The 17,743-nt window shown below is 46.9% G+C and overlaps 1 protein-coding gene across 3 annotated transcripts in view; it reads left to right on the top strand.

Annotated features, from left to right (window-relative positions):
* The window catches only part of Hr38 (Hormone receptor-like in 38), a 38,491-nt gene that overhangs the window by 16,506 nt on the left and 4,242 nt on the right, over positions 1-17,743 (top strand). For 2 of the 3 annotated variants that reach the window (XM_018034864.2, XM_026818596.1), the window contains 6 exons: positions 12,603-12,829; positions 14,543-14,787; positions 15,050-15,577; positions 15,904-16,222; positions 16,377-16,685; positions 17,049-17,283. In XM_018034864.2, the coding sequence (XP_017890353.1) occupies positions 12,603-12,829; positions 14,543-14,787; positions 15,050-15,577; positions 15,904-16,222; positions 16,377-16,685; positions 17,049-17,283 (1,863 nt within the window). The remainder of the gene's footprint in view (positions 1-12,602; positions 12,830-14,542; positions 14,788-15,049; positions 15,578-15,903; positions 16,223-16,376; positions 16,686-17,048; positions 17,284-17,743) is intronic. The other variant, XM_026818597.1, reaches the window with a different exon arrangement.

Here is a 17,743-nt window from a genome sequence, read left to right as displayed (position 1 = left end):
ATATTAAAGCTAGCTTAAAATTTATGCAAGGATGCATTTATTGAAAAGCACGGTGGTGTCTGGCGATAGGGACAAAGGGAATTCTGGGATATTCTTATGATATTAACCGAGCGATCCGAGACGATAAGCGATAATAAGCAGTCTGGTGCACGGCGCGGGCGCGACGTGAGACGCGAGGGTCAGGTACGAAATAACGCGTTGATGTATTAATTGGCTCGCCAGGAAGAAAGTAGTTACGCCCAATCAACGGTTTTGCGGGTTCGAGGAGGGCGTTTTACTATGCGAAAAATTCGATAATGGAAACTGCGCACGACGCGGCGAGAAGAGAAAAGTCCGAGGCTCTCACGCCCGACAGCCGATGCTTGCTTGCCCACGTGTATTACCTAGATTTCGCAATAAAACTGCAGCCTCGGCTATAATTTGCTCGACGATACACGAGCCTTTATCTGCCCGTATTCATCAGTTTACGATCGCGTCAGATGGGGGTTCGAACTACGGTCAAACCGTGTGCATTGTGTCGACTGATAATTATCTTGTTGCCTTAAGCTGATCGTGTGTCAAGTGAATCGGTGTGGATCAGCTAAGTGTTTCAATTGAAAGCATCAACCCTATGGGAATATGCCATTTCATAAGCACAAGCTATAAACTATATAATTCTATTACTGTGATTTTAGATTATATGGATCAGATGCTATGAGAATATTTGCTTCATCAGTAAACGCGTAGGTTTTTGTCACCCAAAGCGTTGCATTGTTTAGACTCGTGTATCACGGTCTGTAATAATTACCGATCAATTGTTAGAAATCTGCTTGAACTTACCGCGTTACACGGTGTCAGAAGGATTCAGCTTAACGCCCCTTCTACACGGTCGGCAGCCTATTCAGCGAGCATGATCGCCATTCAAGTTGCCGGGCATAATAGGTACACACCGGTGTAATCCACTGAAACGTATCACGTATCGGTACACTCATGTTAGCCACTTACTCTTGGCATACGCGATCAACGTCTCTGCAATTACTCCCTCGTGGCGATTTAACGTATCATTAGCGCGAGTTACGTGAGCAAACACGCTCGAGAGGTTGCGGCCGTTCAAGTATCTCTCATACCTCGTTCGTGATCGCACCGGCCGAACCGCGTGTACGCTTCATTCTTACGTTTCCCGCTTTTTGGAAGATATAAGACCATAAACAAAGCATGTTTCATTATAATCAAGGAGTACAAAATAAAAATAACAATAATCAATCATTGACAGAGTTAATTAAAATTGCAATGTAACGGCGTGGAAGAATTATTAAACTTGAAGAATGATCCGAGCAGCGGATGGAACTTCAGAAATAGCGTTTAAAAGCCTCGCGCAGCAATTAAGGCTTGACCAGCAGAAGCGTGGAGAAAGTTGACGAATTGATTAATTCAACGTCGTCGCGTCACGCGTATTAATAATTGCAAATCCAATCGGCGAGTATTCTCCTCTTGACACGCGCGTACACCTCTGCGAGCTATCAATTCAAGGTTCACGAAACCCTCCAACGTCGCGTTGAAAGACGATCGAAGTTGCCACAATTCCTCTTCCTCGTTCCACCGACTAAAGCGAGAAAGAGATTGGAAATCCAGTGTTACCAAATCGTCAACCAGAGAACAACGAGGAAGAAAGTGTGAAACGGTACTTTCGATCGGCGCATCCTCGATCCGTTCGAATCGCACGCAGCCGTTACGTACACGATCGTGAATATGTATGCAAACGCGTGTATACGTGAATCGGCCGGCGGAGGAGGGATAGACTATGTCGGATAGGATGGAGGAAGAATCGTCAGGTGAACATGGGAACCGTTCGGCCCTTGAATCCTATCCTATCCTATTCTGCTGTCGCGTTTTGCGATTCGTTCATGCGCGCGTGAACGAGTAACCGCCGCCGGCGATGTAGAAAGCTGGATAGAATTGGGGTACCTATTACAAGAGATTCGTTGGATTATGTCCGTCTACCTGTTCGTCGATTTCCGTACTCGAATTTGCTGGAACCGAAGGAGAAGGAGGAGGAGGAGGAGGAGGAGGAGGAGGATCCCTGACTTCAGTTACGATACATTCTTTGGTGGGGAGCGTTGAAAATCTTAACGTGAAAGCTGTTGGAGCGTGGGTAGCTTGAAGAAGATCGTGGAATTGATTTCGAGATTCAACTGTTCCTCGTAGTTTTGATACTGCATCGATTATCCCATGAGAAAATCGGTGGATGCTTATCTTAAATGAGCGAGGAGGTACCTGCAGTCCTTTGTTTCTCTAAATGATTTCGCGAGAGGAATGATCGATGGCTGTGTGTAGATTGCACGTCGATAGAAAGGGAAATTAATTGTTCGCGACAACGGCGATGGAAATGAAGAATGGAGACGCTCTAAGGCTCGTGTCTTACCGCGTCTGACCGGTAACCGCTCGTTCTACTCCGCGTTCTTCTCGCAGCACGCTGCGGTGTTTGAAACACCGAGCAGCTGCATCGCTGTCCCATGTTTACAACATGATAAAAATTGATCGCGGGTCTCAACAGTCCAAGCCGATTCCACGTCTGTCCGCTTTATAGCCGGCGAATTATCATACTTATCCTTAAACCGCCATGTACATAACCAGCGAACACGTTGTCGCTGCGCGTACGTCGTGCCACGGCAAAAAGGCGTCAGCGATTTCAATTACGGTATCGGTACGGCTGTTTCGATTTTCTCGTCGAGTGAGAGGAGAGGGTTTAGAAAACAGCGAAGGAAAAACCGGCTCGCTTAATCGATCTTTGATCGCTTAATCGAGCCAGCCGATGCTACCTGCTTGCGACATCCGACAGGTAGAACCAGACGTACGAACGAGCCCGATCGAAACGAGAAAGGCCTCGAGCCACGAGGTTTCTTCCCCCCGGTTCAACTTTTTGCGATAGATCATCGATCCGACTCATTCTATTCCGTAACGCCATAATCGGCTAGCTGGCCGTGCATTTTTCTTAAAGATCACCAGTGGTAATCGAGATTCTTCTTGCGCGTCAACCATTAGTAACGGGACGAATTTTTAAGCGACACACACGATCTTACGGGTTTAGACGCGAAGGAGGCAGAACCGACTCTGGCCGAGTCTGGAACGTGAATTTACGCCGATGGATCGAACGAAGATCACGCGGACCGATACTTGCTCGGCCGTTTCCCACGAACGTTTCTTCAGGCGGAGATTGCCGCGGCCGCGGCGGCGGCGGTGTATTGCAACCAATATACCCGCCGCCGCTGCCGCCGTCGCGCCGTGCCTCCAAGAAACCTGTCCGACAAAGTTTCTTCTTGATTGAACACATACGCTTTAGCCTAAGTGACCCTATTAGTCGGTGGTTATCTTCCTAGCGACGTGCCGCGTAGATGCGGTGACCCCGGTAAATCTTTTCTCTTCGACGTGTCGACCGGTTGCAGTCTCCTTGCGCAGCTGACTTGCGAGGTGCCAAGCACGTCTCTGCTTCTTTCCTCCTCTCCCCTTATACGATATCGATGCCCGCGTATCGCCGCGCGTGTCCCGCATCCGAGGATTCCGTTGAAAACGTTCTACAGACTACGGTTTCTGATTTAACGTCCGAGGCTCGCCGACTATGGGCTCAATTACTTGCAATACCGGGATCCTTCGTTTAGGGACCGATGCTCGATTACGCAAGAGAAGAGTCACGTTACTGTCTAGTAATAATTTTGTCGTAACTTAAAGTGTGAAAGGGAAACGTGTTCCTCGCAATCGGTTTCTCGTTAATGTTGATCACGGCGCGCGGCGTCTAGGAAAGTACGATGGATCTGCCGATTGATACAAAAACGGAATACAACCGTCGCAACGTTGATCGTTCAATTATATGATTCGATGGTTACCAGTTGGAGAACACCGTTCCCCGGTTGGCAATGCAATTTCGTTGCAGTTTAACCGTGAAAAGGGAACCTGTTCCTTGCAATTGGTTCCTCGTTAATTCCGTAGCGGAGCAACGATACATCAGTCGATTGACGCAAAAAATTGGATTCCACCGTTCGTGCTGATCGTCCAATTATGCGATCTGACGACTACCACCGATCGAAGAATATTGTCCTCGATGGTAGAGGAGGAGGAACAAAAACCGCGACAGCCCCCCACGATCAGCAGGCGCGAGACGTGTCTTGATGAAGCGCGATTACGGCCTCGTACGGCGTTGATTGAACCGATAGGGATCTCGCCGGTAGTTTTTCAACTCGAGCTTGAACTCCCGCGGATACTGTCTTGTCCCCGGTGATGGTTCTGCTGTACACTCGGTGCGGAGCTGTCGTCGAGGAGCAGTTTGCTCGATGCGAACCTACAGGAATCGCGTAATTGATGGGACCGTTTGCGGTCTGCCACCTCTGCCGATCGTTTCCCAGATAATCTCTCTGCAACGCGTGCCGCGAGAATTGCACAAATTAATCCTTTTTTTTTAAATGTCACTGTAACCATCGGTTGCGCAAAGCGAATCCTCGAAGGATTATCAGATTGTGCAAACAGGATTAACGGCAGTTGAAAAATCGTATTAGATCAGTGCATCCAAACTCTATGAGCTTCCTTTCGCTCTCTGCGATCGTCTGTTCCCCTACTACCCAATTTTATTGAAATCTTGTTCCTGTCTCGAATTCGATGAAAGTTTCCTGGTTCCCGCTGTGATGTACGTACGTGTATGGGTACCTCATCGAGCGTATCTGGTCGACGAGAGTGAGAGGACGAGCAACCGGTACCGTACGCCGCGACGGGGAAAAGATTGTGGCAAGATATACATGTATGTATGTGTGTATGTATGTATGTATTATGTACGTATACATTTACGCATACTTGAGAGAGTTCCAGAGAAATGTTCGAGGCGCGGCGCGGCGTTGCGTCGCGTGTTCCAGTAGACAAATTCGTGAGCGAAACACGGGCGCACGTGGCCGTCGCATATTTAACGGCGATGAACGGTGTCTACCGTGGTCGTTGTCCTTGAGCGGCGTAGCTTAGTCTCGCCTCGAGGACGTCGTCGCACTGTTGCTGCGATACGTTTTATTTCTGGAAATCGTCAGGATTACGCGTGACAATCGTAAATTGCCGGCAGCAGTAATTCGTAGCTCACTAGAGACAATTTCTGTCTCAGCAATTCGCTGTTAGTGGATTCGTTTCGCTGTTTGATCGTAGCCGATTGACGAGCTATTGGAATGGCCTGGCAAATGTCAAGCACCGAGGTGCGAAACCTTGCCACGATGACGAATAAGAATCGACCAGAAACAAAAAAACACGAAAGAAAGAAACGCGGGACGTGTACTAATTAGAATACTGCAGCGAATCAGCGATGAACGATTAGCCTTGGATGTCCGTGGCACGGCATAAATACTTTGTATTTACACTTAAGTGTCTAATTTATGTGACAGATAAGGCTTTTAGACTGCGGGACAATTTATGGGGGATAAACCCGCGCGAATGATCGACTGCGCTAATAAAATGAATGACTGTGCAACGCGATCCCTTCACCGTAGAATTTCGACAGATTTGCGAAACTTTTTCCGGATTGCGACCTTAACACAATCAAGTATACTTTTTGAGCAGAGAAAATTTATTCGTCTTTAAAACCCTTTCATTTCGTCTACTTAATTTTAGTTTTACATACACTTCTAAATATCGTCAACAAAAAACGTTAAGAAACGTGATTTCTCAGAGCACTAAAGAAAAATGAAGGGTGGCTTAAACTTTTGCAGTACAGTGTAGTTTTATGACCGCAAATGGACTAGTTTTTCATTGAATACCGGTCGACGTAGCGTGACTCGTTATGCGATACGCACGCAGTAGGCTAAAACGTGTCGATAGAAAATAATTTATTAATATTCGAACGGGTGGGAGACAGTGTGGGCTACACCGTCGAGTGTGTCCCGAGACCGTTCCTAGCCCAAACCCGACTAGATCCGATCGAGTAAAGCCGCCTGGACGGCTCAATTGCAATTAAGACCGGTCGAACCTGCCGGAGCGAACGCGACCTCTCTTGCATAACTGTCCGCGACAATTTTATAAGATGCTCGGTCTCGAGACGATCACGTCACGCTATTACTGGTTGTTTTTTTTCTTTCTCATAATTCGAACTTACTCACGAACGGCAAGTAATCACGGGACTTTTTATATTGTTTCTTCTTTGTTTAATCGATTACGGATATATTCGACTTATCCTCCGTAATATTGTCATAATTAGCTGCACTAATAATTATCAAACGTGACAACTGAATTAAGCTGCCTTCTATAAAGAAGGATTATTGGAATATTGTGTGAAAATATGAATTATTTATTATAATTTTAAGCGTGCAAACACAACATTTTCTTCTCGCGCATTTCTTCGAAAATTCCAAGTTAATTGCTAATTCATATACATACACATGAGGAGATAAAACATGAGGATTATTATTAAATGGAATATTAGACACATTACGGATATAATTAGGCGTTTCAATCGTTCAGATGACTTTCCAAAGGTTGGAAAATAAAAGTTTTCTGTTGAAGTCAATGAATTTTTACGAATGAACAAGAAAAATAAATATTTTAACTAGCTACACATGCACGCAAGATCTCCTACATCTTCTGCGAACGTTCTACGTTCGGTTATGCAAACCTGCTTTCTTTAAAGACAACAAGCTGAAGAATGTTGCGGTTTCGCGGTAACAGATGAAACATCGGATTTCATGACGGGAAATCGGGAAAATCCCCATTCCTACTCCGGAGATTTCGACGCGTGTCAAGCCACATGTTTCGCAGCGCGTCGCGTCTCGTCGTCTCTCTTCGTTCGCCTCTCTATTCCTCCGCCGAAGAAGAACCAAAGGATCGATATACGAGAGCGTGGAACAGAACACGCATGCGAAGATAAGGATATGGGTGGAGTCGTTCCGTACGGCCATTTTGCCAATCTACACGCCATTCTTTCAGAGACGTGCATTTCGAATCATTCGGACGTGAATAATTTTCTCTCCAGCGAAGCTCTTCCTTCCTCTCAATCGTGGGCTGACGAAATTATGTCGAGTTTCACAATCGCGATGCGCTACTGGAAGTATAATTGCAACGGCGCGGCGCGGCGCCGCGCGGCGGCAGCGAGCGGCGCGCCTGGTTTTCTATTTGCTTATTCTTTCATCTGAAGTATGCAGGATGACTGTTTACGCGACGCCTAGAAAAAGTTGCCTACGTCCAATCGTGTCCACGTTTCTTTTCGTTCGCGTTTCTCCTTATCACACGCACGTTTATCCTCACGTATTTCATTTCTTGGTAACCGTGTCGCCGCGTGAACGAAAGCTGGATGAATCGATCCTCGGTTAACTTGATTGTGAATTACGCGACGGCGAATTATTACTGTCCCGTCGTGTTTGCTCTCCGTTTTCCAGGACAAGCGTCAAGAGAATTCCTCGTAAAATTCCGCGACCTGTAATTATTGTCCGACTGTTTTCTAGCTCGCTGATTTATGCACGGCTATTTTCCCTCGCCTCGGTTCCCTGCCGTCCACGGGGTCGTTAATAATTTACTGCTTTGTCGGCTCATCCGAATATAGAAGGCGATACCACGCGACTATATTACCGTAAAGCTTTTTCTTTTCACGGATACCTAATGACTGAACTTTCCCCTGGCTATACAGGGTGACTGTTAAACCGTCGTTTGAATATGATACATATGCGATTCGCCGATTCTGTCGTGTGCCTGGAAGCGTCCTCCAACACGAGTGACGGTTGCGGATACTTTCTCCTATCGTATGATTAGCAATCGGGGATATTCAAAAGTCATTAAACTCCATGAGAACTTGTATTTTTATATTTCCTCTCATCAGTCGTCATGCAATTCAACTATCGTCAGATTGTATTTGGAAAACGACTTATCCAAGTACCTAATTACACGCTTCCTCTATAAAGCGATAAGAATTGTCCTACGTTCAATCGTTCTCTAATCACCAGTTCCTTAAAATGTACGAAGAAAAGTGCAGCACGAAGAATTGTATGTATAAAAGACAAATCCACTCACTAGCGAGGATAAGAATCCTCGTGTGCTGGTATCGTGCTTGCGGCGATTACGAAATGTCATTCCATGGCAAGCCGGGATAATCCTGGCGTGCCATCGAAAAGCCCAGCCGTCGTCGTCCTGTGTGTGCCACTGAATGCAGCCGGGCCGCATTGCAGCTGCACCCACGAGTCACACATCCTTCGCCGTGTCGTTCCCTTCTCTTCTCCTATTCTCCACTATCTTTCTTCTGCTTCTTCTTCTTCTTTTTTTTCTCCTCCTCCTCCTCCTCTTCCTCGGTCGTGTCACGGCTCACGGTACCCTTCCCAATTCTTTATTCCACGACGACGTCTGGCCTGTGCACACGCGTGCATGTGCAACGCGCGCGCTTGTGTGCATACGCGGCGGTGCACGCCGAGAGAGCAAAGGAGAGTGCTCCGCGACCGGAGTTAAGCCGGTCTCACGGTAGTTCTTCGGGGTCAGGGGGCGATATACACTACCTACCTACAGTACCTCTACCTATCAGCCAGCTTGCTAGAGCCTGCGTGTCGCAAGCGTATCCTCCCTCTCTCTTTCTCTGTCTGTCTCTCTCCCTCTGTTTCTCCCCCGCGCGCTAATCCGTGTCGAAGCTTCTCTTTCACCTCGTTCGACACCGCACTCTAACCCGCGAGTCGCTCGCGAGTAGCTCGCGAGCTAGTCGCGAGCGTCTGGAACGGCGCCTTTGTATTCTTATTGGCCGTTGCTATGAGCTAGCCAGCATTTTATTGGGAGAGGTTAATCCACCGGGAACGTATCTAATCTTTCCAGGGTATCTGGACAATTTGTTTCCAGGCTCGCTTTCCTGGTCCTGCTTTCACGGATCCGTGATACAAATCGTGTTTCTTCTCTCCTCCACAGCGCGTGATTTCGCTATTCTCGCCGCGGCTCGTCGATCGGCGAATTGCGTTCGCGAAGCGTTGATATCAAACTCGGCGAATTGCAGATAGGATTCTTAACTGTACCATAAGTTCAGGCACTGATAATACCGACGGACGTAGAATAGAAAATACGGTTTAGTTGAGATTGCACAGTGAAATGTTTAAATGGAAAAGGTAAATTCTTGTAGAATACATTTCACGCCACGAGTGTTTGATGAACCGATTAACGTCCCCGGTGTTTAGCTTCTCTCCTTTTGATCCGTTTTTCATCGACACGGAGTTCACTGTGTTTGACGAATTACGAGCCAGGCGATAATTCGATCCTAGTGAATAGACCGCTAATTAGCTTTACTCGAGAACGGAGGTAAACGAGGATAAATAACGTATCAGCGTCTCGAAGAAAGGACGGATGCGACGAGGAGATGACTAGGAACTCGCAGTACCTAATGCTGATTACGATGTCATCAATCTTTCACTAAATTTAACGAAAGAGAAAGCTGCACCGAGTGCACGCGTCGGACCAGTTTTGCACTCCCTCGTTCCTTGCTTTCAAATTAATTTATGCTCGATTCATCGGTCCTTCCACTGATCTCACTAGTACATGACACATTATCTTATCCCACATTGCTAAGATTCGCAAATTCCCAGAAATCAAATATCGCTCTTCCACTTATATTTATTTTAATTAACATTAAACAACAAAGCTTCCAATAAAAATGTTGTCCTAAAGAGACCGAAAGAAACCTTTTTGCAGGCGGTTTAAAATCCGAAACGGCAGCGAACAGAAACAAGTGAACGACAGGACAGGAACAAGCCAGAACAGGACTGTCCTTACTTAGCAGTGAAAGGGTTAATTACGATTGTCCAACCGGTGAGACGCGCGACTCGTGTGGGCGAAACGAGCCGATGCGAGCTTTAAATCGAAGATATCTCGGTGCACGATTATGTGTCGCATACGGCCGCGAGAGACACGATCAGGTCCTACTTTCTCTCGCACACGCACACGCACGCGCACCCACCACCGCGGTCCCCGACGTTGTTCAATGTGTCTGGATAAAAGACGCGTCGATTGATCGGCAATATAACGATTCTCGAAGGTAACGGACAACGAACGAAAGTCCCGGTACTTGCTGTACGCGTCTATTAATAGCGCCTCTCTTTCTCGTCTTCCTCCTCTCCCTATCTGTGCGTCTCCTTTTCCTCTAATGGCCGCCGTTTTTCTCATACGCGTCGCTTTAGAGAAGAAACGTTGCCGGCGCGATAAATTATTCATGAAGGATATCAATTATCCTGGGTATGCATAAAATGAAAGCACGTGGCAAGCGGATCGTTGCAATTAGTCCGCAATTTATAAGAATCCGATAGTTAATCGTGGTGAATGCACTCGATGATGACGTTATTTTCTACGGACAAGTTTTTTCCTCGGCTAGGCACGCGAGTCATTCCGCGCAGGTAAAAAGAGCTAAACAAAATTTCATATTCGCGCCTGACAACATGGAACGCGTAACGCGCTGGTGAACTTCTCGTCAGACTATGCGAGCCTCCTATCCCTTTCGCAATTTTTTAATTTGCGAGATTCCGGTTTAATTGCGCAATGAATTAGCTGCGAAGCGCAAACGTTGTTCGCTACTATCATTCGCGGATACCTAAATGCTCGCCGATATTCTTCGAAAGTTCGTCGAAGCTGGCGCAAGTTTAGTACCGAGAGGCACGCGTGGAGAACGAGGAAGTGAAGGAAGTGGCAGATCGGAGAAGGAAAGGAACGAGTGGTTAATTCATGAGAGCAAATCGACGAGGTACGGCAAGGAGCAAGTGGCGCGGTGCGCGCCGTGGCTGCACGTGGTGGCACGTGGAGAGGCGTGGTTCGTGGGAGGGCCCGTGTACACCGGTATAATCCACTTGGCACACGCTCTTCGGTTAACCCTACTCTCCTCGTGTCTGTTCTCGCTACCCTACCTCCGGCCGCCTCTGCCTCTACCCTGCCTGAGGTGCTGTTGTCGGTGTTAGCGTTTGTAGAAGTTAATCGAGTCCTTCCGTACACGTGCACCGTTGCTCAGGTGCAGTCGCCGTTTCCTCTAGTATGCGCTCCCGTAGGTGGTATCGGTTCCACTCGTGCCTCTTCGTCCTGAACTCGCTGATCACCGGTGTCTGATAGGATTCATTGTTTTGGATCAAGTTGTCTTAATTGCCGCAGTAACCACCTTGCACTGGTTGAAATACGACACGGCAAAAGGAGAAAGGTTAAAGATTTCAGGAGATACAAACGGGGAGAGAGAGAGAGAGAGGACGTTTATGACTTTTCGTTGGGTAATGACAGACTTCTGACTGAATCGATTTATGTAGCTGTGTTTCAATTTATGACTTTGTAGATTCGATGGCATCTACATTTACATAGATAGTTATCTTCAGACTCTCGTGTATTCAGTTTTAATTCGCTATAACGGTGTCACTATCGTGTCAAATCGCGTCACACCCTCCGCACTCTTCTCCGATTAATGCCTGTTTAGATGGAGAGTCTCGCGAGCACAGGGTACGGTATGTTTATATTTTACGGCGTGAAAACCACGGGGTGGTCCTCTCACGAACATTGCGGAATTGAATTAAATCGGTGGCTCAGATGACCATGACTATCTTCGCTTCGTATCTCGAGCCGAAGGGTTGGACGGGGCACATCTGTTCGTCTTACATGATCTATCAATTTCAATGCCATTTCTCTTTTCTTTATCATTTACGAAATTAAAAAAGAACAGATACTAAATATCTAAAAAACGTCTGCAGATATATTGTTTCATTTTATACCGTCCAGACTTTGTTTCGCCAATAAAGTCTAAAAAGGAGGATCTCTTCGCTAACGGGTACATCACCATCCCCCGGGCGTTGGGGATAATATCGTGTAATAATAATCTAGCAGAGGGTACGGTGGTTGTCTGTGTAGAAAGGGCTGGGTAGTATTTTAAATGCCAATGATTTCATGTCTCCCCGGGGTGCCGAAGCCACCCTATATAGGAAGAAACGCCGACGTCGAAGACCTCAGTCAACGGCGAGAATTCGACGGCTAGTAAAGTCGGACCCAGCTAGACAGTGATAACAACGCGTTAAAGCGAGTAATGTCGAATTAGAAAATCAGAAACAAGTAAAAGTGATAGACGAATTTTATTGGTTACTAGATCATCCTCGGCCTGATGGTCGAAATTAACTCGTACTATTGACAATTGATTCACGCACCTATCGAGTTCACGACAATTCGTTCAGGTTGAATTATAACTAATTTGATCGTAGAGATGATCACCATGGACAGCGGTCACTCTCAATATCGCAGATATTGTACGTAACAGTTAATTCTCTGGTCACGCTTTACGCGAAGAAAAGAAGCGATCATGGTATTATCTTGCTCAGGAACAGAAATAGTCTAACGCGTACATTCAGCGCGTCATTGCGCAGAATCTATGTCGGAAAGTTACGTTCCTCATCCCTCTTTGTTCCATCGCGAACAATAGTTTTAAACCGAACGTCACATCATATTGGAACAGTACTCTCAATAGCGACGAACATTGTCGTAACGTTAAAAGAAAAGAGAAACCAACGCGTCGGTACGCAGTGTTGATTTTAATATGAGATCGTAAGGGTTTTAAGTCAGAGGAATTTGAACAGTGGGATCCCGAAGAACATATTGGAACTGCATCCTCAGGGTTCTGTCGTGTTCTGTTGCAGGGCAGCTGCATTCGCCGAACGGCGACAGCGATAACAGCAACGGTAGCCAACGTGCGGTGGCTATTACGCGTAACGACGTAGAACAACAGCAACAGCCACATCGCCAGCGGCAGCAACGGCAGACGGCAGCTACCGTTCCGGTTCTCGCCTGCACGAATCACTCATCGACAACCACGACAACCACCGCGTTTACGGTAGCTTCAAGTATGCTTCTGTTACAGACGCAGGTTGGTAAAATAGCTTCCGGATTCATATGAATCTCTCCTCTTTATTCCTTCCTGTAAAGCATAATCGGGTCAGCGACGGACCCTTTAGATGACATTACTCCTGACACCATGTAATCGATGATGAAGCTTTTCTCGTTATTCTTCAAAATTGCCTTACAAGATTTAATGCCTTACGTATTACACTATGCATTAGAAAACTAATTAAATCTATATCAAGCTAATTCAGTTCCTGTTATATTCAATTTTCGTCTTTTACAAGGCATAAGACACGGTAAACGGTAATTATAATCCGCATTCCTCGGCGCGAACGGAATTCACTCGAACCTCGTGCAGCTTGTAATTATCGAAAATCGTATTTAGTGGGGCGATCAGGCTCGCAAGACTTTCACTATTTCTCTATCTTATCTGTCCCGTTGGTCTTCGAACTCCCCAAGCGTTGCTCGACCTGCAGCGTGATCTGCCCTCCTACGTCTCAGCGTTCTCGATCGTCATCTCACTCGCTTATCGCACACCATCTGCATTCCTGCCCACGTACCCGGATCTCGAGTGTCGTCCTACCTGTTTCTATCCCTTCCCATACGTACGTCGCGGAAAAACTTTTCAGAAATCAACTCCGATGTTCGCCGCGGTTAATTGAGCGACTAGTGGTCTGGTTATCCGTTCGACGATATCACATGTTTTACATAAAGACACGGCACGCGGTCACGCATCTATGCCGTCATAATTGCTTGAAGAAGCCAGGATGGGCTGAAGGGAGGGTGAACGTTATCAGGAGGCCGTTTAGAAGGCCGTAGTCGGAATTACGGCGGACCGAGGCTTCGATCGTCGGTCCTCGAGGGACCGATGAACGAAATGTCAGCTCAGAAGCGGAACCAACCTGGCAAATTGAATATCCAACCCCATCCTTCTTACCTCGCGCTGATATCCTTCCGTTGTCACCTCGACAGATGTTCTTCTGCGCCTTCGCTTCGCCTATACTGTTCTTCCCTCGTTGAACTATGTTTCCTTGCAGACAATCAATTTGTTGCTTTAATTACACGCTTCTTCTTACTAACATGGATTTTCGTTTAACCGATGTCAACGTGTTAAAGTTAACGTCTTCATACGGAATGTCAATTGATAATCATCGGAGATAAAGATTCGAGAGATTGACGTCGAGTATCGCGTTGAAGGATGTGTGCACAGTAGAGTGCGATGACTTTAGAGTTGATAGAAGGAAGTTAATCGATTCGACTTAACGTGGTAGAAATCTCCGCGATGTCTGTGCAACGAGTTATAGACAACACGCGATACAAGAGTCCGCTTCGCCAATCCTCTCCGACATCCTCACTGCGCACCTCAACTGTACATCGATGTCTCGACACGGCTTGCAATTGTGGTCGAACAATGTTTCCGCCTTGCAGTCGGGTAGTTCGATTTGCCATTCGTGCCGGTTCTCCGATGTTGTCCGACTTTGTAGGAACAACAAAAAGTGAATAACTATTTTCTTGTACAAAACGGTGATCCCACGACTGAACATCCACGAATCTAATCGATCGACGATTGGTGAATCGTCAGTGTTCAATGTGTAATCGTTTGAAGTTTTTATACACGGCTAAAAACGTATCAGGGCTATAATGTAGATTCGATTTATTTCTTACAAATCGCGAGTTTAAATGATCAACTGTGATCTGTTACAAATGATCGAAACGGAGTTCGATGGGAATTTTTCAGAGCCCTTTCGGATGTAGTACTCTGGCGGATTTGTTGAGCGCATCGTACACGGACTCCGCGGATGCGGGAAGTCTGCCGGAAGAGCTAGACCCATTTCCGGAACTGCAGCTGGGTAATCCGCAAGGAGTACCTACGGCTGAGGAATCGGCTGCTCAAGCACAGCAGACGGTGCATCATCAGCAAGCACCGCAACCGCCCCCGACGGCAGCTCCTCTCCCCGAGGACGTACAACCAGATTCGCTTAGGTACAGCTCATTGTTTTCAACCTGCATTTCACCTTTCACAGATAGAATCGTAGATCCGCTGGATAGGTAAAGAATAAATCATAGACGGTGGACGCCTGTGAATCCGCTTGCATTTCAGGCATTCAGGATTGCATGTTTTCATTGTGCGGTTTAACGATCATCCTCGGTAGCTCGCGGGAAAAAATCATCGCTGGCATTTCGTTCGAACGAGTCGATGGCGCGGCACGGTCCGTTGACATTTAATACTGTTTGATCTCCGCAGCTCAACACCCTTGCCGAGCTTCCAAGAGACTTACACGGCTCAACGATACACCAGACAGGAGCTTCAGGTTCTCGGCATAAAAATGGACGAGAGCGAATGTTACGACAACCCGGTTTATCCCTGCGTACCTGCCCACTATACCACCGAGTTCTCGCCCTCGATGCCCTACCACGAGCACCAACAGCAACCGCAGCAACACCATCCTCATCACCATCCTCAGCAGCAGCAACCGGCGCCGCCACCGCCGCAACAGCAACATCATCATCATCACCATCACCAGGGTTATTTCGCGACCGAGTCGGCACCCACGCCAACCACGACCGTTCCACCACCGTCGAATCACCGACAAAATTCACCGTACAGCGCTGCGGTCAGTGTACCCATGGTATATGGACCACCGTCGACCATCACCGGCGGTGCCACCCCTCTTGCAACGACGGACATTTATCCCAACGTCGACAACGTGGTTGTGGGGACACCTCGGTCACGGCGGGCGTCCCTGCCCACGCAGAGGTCAGAGTCTGTGAGGTAATATATGTATAATGAACCTTGGTTTTTATAATACGAGAGATTATTGATTCTTTCATGTTAATTATTACCCGTTTCCTGCTTGCTTTTTTTATAAGACAACTGAGAGGTCAAAGTCTACATGTACATTTTTATACGAATGTTTACAACTTCCTCAGTGATTGATTATCGATTAAATAATTATTTCACGGTTATAGCTTTGTGTTTTTTTTTTATTAATTTAAAGAGGCTGTACAGTTTCGTTACAAAGTAATTTGTGAGAATACATGTTTATGAAAATTTAGATCTTTTAATTACAAGTTGAACGTGGTTTCGGTTATCAATAGTGGCAGCACAGAATCACCGAAGGGGCGCGGCGGAAATGGAAGTACCGTGAGCACTCCGTCACCCGGTAGCGGAACCAGCAACGATCGGGCACCACCGAGCCCCAGCCAACTTTGCGCCGTTTGTGGCGATACAGCGGCGTGTCAACATTACGGTGTGCGTACCTGCGAGGGTTGTAAGGGATTCTTCAAACGGACCGTACAGAAGGGATCGAAATACGTGTGCCTGGCAGAGAAAGCTTGTCCGGTGGACAAACGTCGACGGAACCGTTGTCAATTTTGTCGCTTCCAGAAGTGCCTGATGGTCGGCATGGTGAAAGAAGTGAGTAACGAGCTTGATTAGATTCAATCGTATTGCGACTCTCGTGTCAATTTCATAAACGGGGGACAGGTTAAATTATTTAACACAGCGATACGTATGCTTCTCTTTTTATGAAGAGGTGTTAGGAACCACAAATGTGTTGTTTGTTTCACAGGTCGTTAGGACGGATTCCTTGAAGGGTCGCAGAGGTCGACTACCATCCAAGCCAAAGTCACCGCAAGAATCCCCACCGAGTTCACCGGTTTCCCTGATCACAGCCTTGGTACGCGCACATTTGGACACGACGCCTGATCAAGCGACATTGGATTACTCTCAGTACCGACAACCGAATCCGGCCGATCCGCCGATTACGGAGGCTGAGAAGACTCAACAGTTCTACAACCTGCTGACCACGTCCATCGACGTGATACGTACTTTCGCCGATAAAATCCCTGGTTTCACGGATCTGGTGCGGGAAGATCAGGTTTGTAGATATTTTTCCTTGCTCATTAATAACGTTCGCTCATTAACTTCTCTATTCATGTCGCTATACGCAACTATGTACGAGTATCGACGTCAGGATAATATCTATAAGGGAAGCTGTTATTAAAGAGATCGATAGCTTGTACATTTTCTAAAAGGTCATATCTGACGAGTCCACGACGTGTCTAATCGTCGGTTTGATTGGCTGGTTGTCTAGTTGCTAGCATCGAGCCACCCAGACTATCGAAATAACGTTATCCCGCCTAAAATTTGGCTTCGCAACGATCTCTAACATGATTCCCGCGTTATACGTGTCACAAATCGGTTGCTTAACGTGTCTTTTCGTGGTATCTCCTCCTCGTAGGAGTTACTTTTCCAGTCAGCAAGCCTGGAACTCTTTGTTCTTCGATTGGCGTACCGTACGAAGCCGGAGGATACCAAGCTAACGTTTTGCAACGGTGTTGTGCTGGCAATGGAACAGTGTCAACGTAGCTTTGGCGATTGGCTCCACAGTATCCTCGAGTTCAGCAAAGCTCTTCATATTCTCGACGTAGATACTAGTGCTTTCGCTTGTCTGTGTGCTCTCACCCTCGTTACTGGTAAGTTTCCGTATCATCTCTATTTTGTTTCACTTTTCTATCTTTCTCTTTCACTTCTTTCTTTGTCCGTTCCAATCTATCTTCATTTCTCGTTTCGTCCGTTTGATGACTCTCCATTAAGCACGACCATCTGCCAGATAAATTATTTATTGAGCGGCCGATTAGTTATTGATATGTCGACGAAAAGAAAACCGCGTTTGTTCATGTCCGCTGCACGCGATATGTCGTCGCATCAACGCGCTGCGACGTTGCATGTGCGTGCTGCTTTTCGTTCGGTCGCGGCGTCGTAATAGTAAATTCGATTGCACGCAACAATATCGATCGTACTAGCTGACGAATCTAGAAATCCAGTAATTTTCCACGGTGTAACGAATCCGTTTTGCCCTTCATGTCTGTCTGAAACGGCTGATAGTGTGATTGATAAGAAAAAAACGCGTTTGTTTCTTTGCCCGATATTGCA

The sequence above is a fragment of the Ceratina calcarata genome, unplaced genomic scaffold (genome assembly GCF_001652005.2).
Source record: "Ceratina calcarata isolate Rehan_Ccalc_2016 unplaced genomic scaffold, ASM165200v1 scaffold81, whole genome shotgun sequence".
Classification (NCBI taxonomy): Eukaryota; Metazoa; Arthropoda; class Insecta; order Hymenoptera; family Apidae; genus Ceratina; species Ceratina calcarata.
This window is presented reverse-complemented; position numbering and strand designations above follow the sequence as displayed.